Below are 5,955 nucleotides of genomic sequence, written 5' to 3'. Positions count from 1 at the left end.
GGGGCAAAGTTGGGGATGATTATAGGAATGCACACCTTTAACTGAACTTTGAACTATTTAACTATATACCATAGGCCTACAATAACAATTAAAGGTCAGAACTGAATGAATGAAAAGGTAAATTATGCTAAGAACTAATGAACATTGTTGTCAAACATGAGATACAAACAAAGTGTGGTACCGTACCCAATAGAATGCACCTAGCACGTGTAAAACAAAAATATACATTGGGTATTTTGTGCTGATAACATTCATTTCATTGTTTCCTTAACAACATTTCAGGAGTAGGCCTATGAATTTAACAAGGACAAAGTCTCCTGCATCTATCTGGCCAATGCAATCATCACCAGGATCAGATGAATCTTCTTCAAATGAAGATTCTTGATCAGTTGATGACTCGTTGTCTACTACCACCGGGGCGGGCCTAGCTATCTTCTTTACAACTTTCGCTTTCTGCTTAACACAGCACTTCTTGCGCTTATTTGCGGCAGCTTCTATTTCCATCTTTTCTGGTGTATCTGTTAGAATCCTTGTCCTCCCAAGTTTCCTGCCACCTTTTCTCTTTCTGGGGGCTGCTTTTTGAAAGGGTCTTATTACTTCTGGGGAGATAGGGGTTACAGATGTTGAGGCAGAGAGCTGTTTATTTACAAGTGGTGTTGAAGAACCAGAAGTGCTGGGTGCATTCAGATCAGCAGATGTGTTTTCATCAGCCTCGTCTGCTCTGGCAATGGGTCGGTCTGTGACGTCTGCTGGCATGAACTCGGAATCGTCAAATATATCTCGATCAAACGGGTAGACCCCACTAACCCTGAATCCAGACTGAATGTTGGCAGGTGTCATGGCTCTTGGAAAGGCTTGGCCTACTATAGGTGGAATGTCATATATTGTCATAGTCTTCACCTTGTTGTTCAACATCCAGGCATCACAAGCTGTATTGTAGTATCTCTTGAAAGGACCATACACAGATCGGTCGAGTGGCTGCAGTTTGTGCGAGCAGTGAGGGGGGAAAGAGACCATTACAATACCATTTGCTTTTGCATAGTCCAGTACCTCAATGCTGATGTGGGAGTCATGATTATCGAGGATCAGCAACACCTTGTTTGTAGGAGAACAGCCAACATGTGAAGCAAAGTGTTTCATGAAAACCATGAAATTGTCAGATGTCATCCATCCTGAAGGAAAGGCTGCACCCACAGATCCAGGAGGACCTCCATTAATGAAGTGATCCCTGAAGTTCACACGAGGAAATATCATCATCGGAGGGACAGTGTTACCTGTGGCACTCACTGCGCAACACAAAGTGACAAGTTGTCCTCTCTCAGCAGAAACAATTGCACCAACTTGTTTGGCACCAGTTTTTGCAATAACTTTGTTTGGCCTTTGGACAGTTGTGCACCCAGTTTCATCAAGGTTCCAAATTTTTTCTGGAGGAAACTCATGTCTTTCGAGTACAGTCTGCAAGTTGTTGAAGAACGTGTCAACATTGTGCCAGCTTGTGGCACGGCTCAAAGATGTTGCCTCTGGGGTTCTCAACGAAAGAGTTTCATTCCTTTTCATGAACCCATCCAACCAGTCAATACCAGCCATCTTTTTCTCAATCCAGTTTGGTGGCATTTTGTTCCCAAGGTGTGCAGCATACTCATAGGCTAGTTTTCTGGCTTCCTGCATACTTAAGCCATAGTACAATGCAGCAGCTTTATGCAGATAAGCATCCTGTTCGGGATTGAAGACAGCACGATTGTTAAAATATCCAACATGTGGAATGTTAATGGGTTCTATGTCATCAACATTGTCCACAGGGACATTTTCTTGGTTGGCATGTTCTTGGTTATCTTGATTTTCTTCATTGTCCATGGGGATGTTTTCTAGGTTAATGACATCAGCTATGTGATCCTCATCAAGCCTGACACGTTCTTAACTGTCATGCATCTTAAAGACGTATCTGCGGAGGGTGACATGAGGTATTTGGAACTCAGTCGCTACTGCACGGCATGGCCTACGTTTGACAAGTACTTCTTTTACTGCCCTTTCCAGGATGTCTTTTTCGGTCGTCCCACGATTGGTCCTGCGTTTATAATTACGTGGCATGATGAAGTAAGGCTGAAAAGGAAAAGAAGAAAAAAATTAGTTTAGGTCTATTCATTTGAGAAATGTAGGCCTATTGGTGGCCAACAGATAGGCCTACAGACATAGGTGTGAAATAAAACAATCGATAAATGACACAACATTTAGGAAAAGTCAACACGGTTATGTGATCATTGATTTTTTATTTGCATCTTGTTTTAATATTGCATTAGGGGCCTACAATAGTCCTTAAATGCACACTCAGGCCTAACTGAGAAACAAAACAAGCATGGTATACAATACATGTTCAAAAGAGTATGAAATACTGTATACATTTTTTCTCAAATCCAATGTTTTTATTCATAATTATGTTGGGGTAAGTTGGAACATGTTCCAAATAGCCCCTTCAATTTTGTTCCAACTAACCCCAGAGGCCCATGTGACATTTATAAGCTTACAGCACAAAAAAGGAACTTCACCATGGCATATTAATAAGCTTATTTTGTAGCTTGGTACAAGTGTCTATTATACCCCAAACTGGCCAACTTGATCTATAAACTTCTCTGAGATAATAAAACATTTCTGAAAAAAAAAAAAAATTACTCAGAAGGTGAAAAACAAACATACCTTTCTAACTTCACCAGGCTTGTTGCACATGTGTTGTCTGCAATGTGGTGGATGGCTGTTGCTAATGGCAATATATAGAGGGCAGTATTGCATAAATTTATTTATAGGTGTTAAAGAAAATTGCAATGTTTCAACTTGCCCCGCGTTCCAACTACCCCCAATCTCCCCTACTCAAGTTTGGTTTTGGTAGGGACGTGCCGCTAAGAATTTTAAAGTGGACCCATAAATATATCAATTTTTCAAGAAATTTGGACCCATAGATATACCAAAGTCAAAATTTTCGGCAGAATTTAACTCAAATTGTCTTAGTTTTTACAAATTTTCCAAAATTTTGGGGAAATTTTGGTTAGATTAAGGAAAAATTGGGCTAGTTTCCAAAACAAATTGAGAAATCTTTCAAAAAAGGACCCATTCATGTACCAAAATAGGCTTTGAAAAAGGAGTCATTGATATACCAAAAGGCCGAAAATGATACCCATATTTGCGGCACGTCCCTGTATGGTCATTTGTTCTGTGCCCCACCTGCTTTGTTGAGTATAAATCCCGCCTAAAAGGAATTGAAACTGTATTCTGCATAGTTGAGGTTATATTAAATGTTTCTGGTCAATGAAAGCCTCTACTGCTTCCCTTCTTGTGGCTAATGACTTTCCAAATGCTTTCAATACCTTCCCAGTGGGCAGGAACATTGGCAACAGTTGAAGAACTGCCTCTGGATGAGCTGAAAGATGACATAAATCAGCAATAATTGGTTATATTTTGACAAAATTTTGTTTCAATTGTTAGGATGAGATCCTTACATTGTTTACAGCATGAATCTATGTGACGCTCTGCACAACTGTACTACTTCTTATACAATATCAAAGGGCATTGTCCTCACATAGGTCTGTAAAATGCCGGCGACTCCCCAGCTTACTAAAAAAAGTACTGTATGCAAGTTAATACAGAGGGTGCTGGGTGTGATGACATGAATATTTTAGCTGTTGCATACTGGGTGCCGTATGAATGTTTCCATACATTTTCATTATTTGATGATGGGTCCATAAGAAAAATATTAACCTGTGCAATTAACATGTTTGACAAAATAAACACTATTTAATTAGAGAAATTGAATTATCAAATGGTATAATAATATATTTGCGTACTTACAATTTGGCCCCTTCAATTTGAAGTTGCTTCAGTGTTCATTTCTTCAATTTTGTCAAGTCCAACAATCACAAAAGTTCAACAGCCACAACAGTTTTATTCAACAATCACAGAAATTCATCAAAAGTTCAACAGCAGCACTGTAACAACAGTTTTAATGACGTCAAATTACTTATTGATACAAAATATTACTCAAAGTCACGTACATGTACATGTACTGTCTGAAGACATAGGGTACAATTCATGCAAATTCTTGCAAACCTTTGCCTTCTTTGCCTACTACTGTGTTTTCTGTCTTCTTCAAAGTCATCTGATGACTCATTTTCAACGGGGGCCAGTCCTGCAGGGCAGTAGGTGTGACGGTAGCCACGATTATAGTTTTGTTTGCAGAAGAGCCTGAAGTTGACGGGATGCAGTGATCATCTATCGATGGGATGCAGTGATCATCTATGTGTTATAAACCATGGTCTTTCCACTGCCTCCTGGTCCATTTTGGGGGCTGGTCCTGTAGCAATGAGGAGATGTCGTCAAAGACAGCATTTACTATTGCTTTCTGATCAAAATTGAGCTTGGATAGGTTGTCTTCTGCACATTGATGTTCTTTGGAAGGGTCTATTTCAGGATGTAGAAGATTGTCTACACTAACCTCTGGCAGGTTGTATGCATTGCATGTAGTGCCTGAAAGGTGTAGATGAAGAAGGAAATGGGAGGAAAGTTAAACATGTTAAAAAGAAAATATGCTTGCGATGAGTGCAATAGTTTGGACTATATTAGGCCTACCTGCTTGAAAGAGGATGGATTGGATGTTGCTCAGAGCCTTTATGATAGCATCTTCCTCTGAAAGATATCCTCCCATAGCACTCACATAGTGAGTTTCCCATAGTTGTCTTGGGTCTGTGGGCTCACAATGGGTGCAAATAGTTGCACCCATGAGCGCAACTGTGATGGCATTTGGAAGGCTGAAGCTTAAGTGAGAGCTTTGTCCCATTCAGTATCATATGTGAGTAAGTTCAGTTCTTTGGATGCATCTTTGTATGATGAGAAGAATATGCCATTATAGTAATTCTTCTCTTATGCATGCATTATATAGCCACTAACATAAAAAATAACTTGGTGATCATTGTCTGAAACAATGAGCGCAACTGTGAATTAGAATTGCCCCCCCGGCAGCTACGCCACTATTGCTCAGCATCTATCCAGTTATCTTCTCTTAGGGATTTTCTACCTCAACGTCCATAACAGCTAGGCATAGTAGTCTTTGCATAGTAGGATGGTATACCCACAAAGTGATTGTTTTCGTAGACAATGTCCTATCATGTTTTGCATCCATTTTTATACATGTAACACTCTCTGATACATGTGTATTTGACCCAAATCTTCCCAATTAATGAAATCATCTACCATAGTTGTTGTTTTTGTTCGATCAAGTTCACAGTATACTCACTATTGAACGTAGAAATTAAAGATGGATAAAATAGCAAAATTACGGCACAAAATTGAGATGGGCAATAACAACATAATGGCTGAACAGTGCCCTCCCCCTCTGTTTACTGAGGTGAAACCCAGCAGTGAAAACAATGTAGCGATAGTTTGACAAACTGTTCACAATGCTGGCAACTCAGTGATGATGCAATCCCATACAGGACACCATCAAACCATACACAAATTGGGGGTACTCAAGTTTGGTTTTGGTAGGGACGTGCTGCTAAGAATTTTAAAGTGCACCCATAAATATATCAATTTTTCAAGAAATTTGGACCCATAGATATACCAAAGTCAAAATTTTCGGCAGAATTTAACTCAAATTGTCTTAGTTTTTACAAATTTTCCCAAAATTTTGGGAAAATTTTGGTTAGATAAGGAAAAATTGGGCTAGTTTCCAAAACAAATTGAGAAATCTTTCAAAAAAGGACCCATTCATATACCAAAATAGGCTTTGAAAAAGGAGTCATTGATATACCAAAAGGCCGAAAATGATACCCATATTTGCGGCACGTTCCTGTATATGGTCATTTGTTCTGTGCCCCACCTGCTTTGTTGAGTATAAATCCCGCCTAAAAGGAATTGAAACTGTATTCTGCATAGTTGAGGTTATATTAAATTTTTCTGGTCAATGAAAGC

General features: G+C 39.3%; 1 protein-coding gene across 1 annotated transcript; it reads right to left on the bottom strand.

Annotated features, from left to right (window-relative positions):
• Window positions 1–267: 267 nt before the first annotated feature.
• Window positions 268–1,601, bottom strand: LOC140145055 (uncharacterized). Its single transcript, XM_072166842.1, has one exon. It carries the CDS (start codon window positions 1,585–1,587, stop codon window positions 268–270), a length of 1,320 nt encoding a protein of 439 aa, XP_072022943.1. The 5' UTR covers window positions 1,588–1,601.
• Window positions 1,602–5,955: the final 4,354 nt, after the last annotated feature.

Source organism: Amphiura filiformis, unplaced genomic scaffold (genome assembly GCF_039555335.1).
Source record: "Amphiura filiformis unplaced genomic scaffold, Afil_fr2py scaffold_122, whole genome shotgun sequence".
Taxonomy (NCBI): Eukaryota; Metazoa; Echinodermata; class Ophiuroidea; order Amphilepidida; family Amphiuridae; genus Amphiura; species Amphiura filiformis.
The sequence above is the reverse complement of the archived record's forward strand: the minus strand, read 5'-3'. Positions and strand labels throughout refer to the sequence as shown.

Coding starts and splice junctions, on each gene's coding strand:
- LOC140145055 (XM_072166842.1), bottom strand. CDS start 1,587: ATGGCTGGTATTGACTGGTTGGATGGGTTCATGAAAAGGAATGAAACT.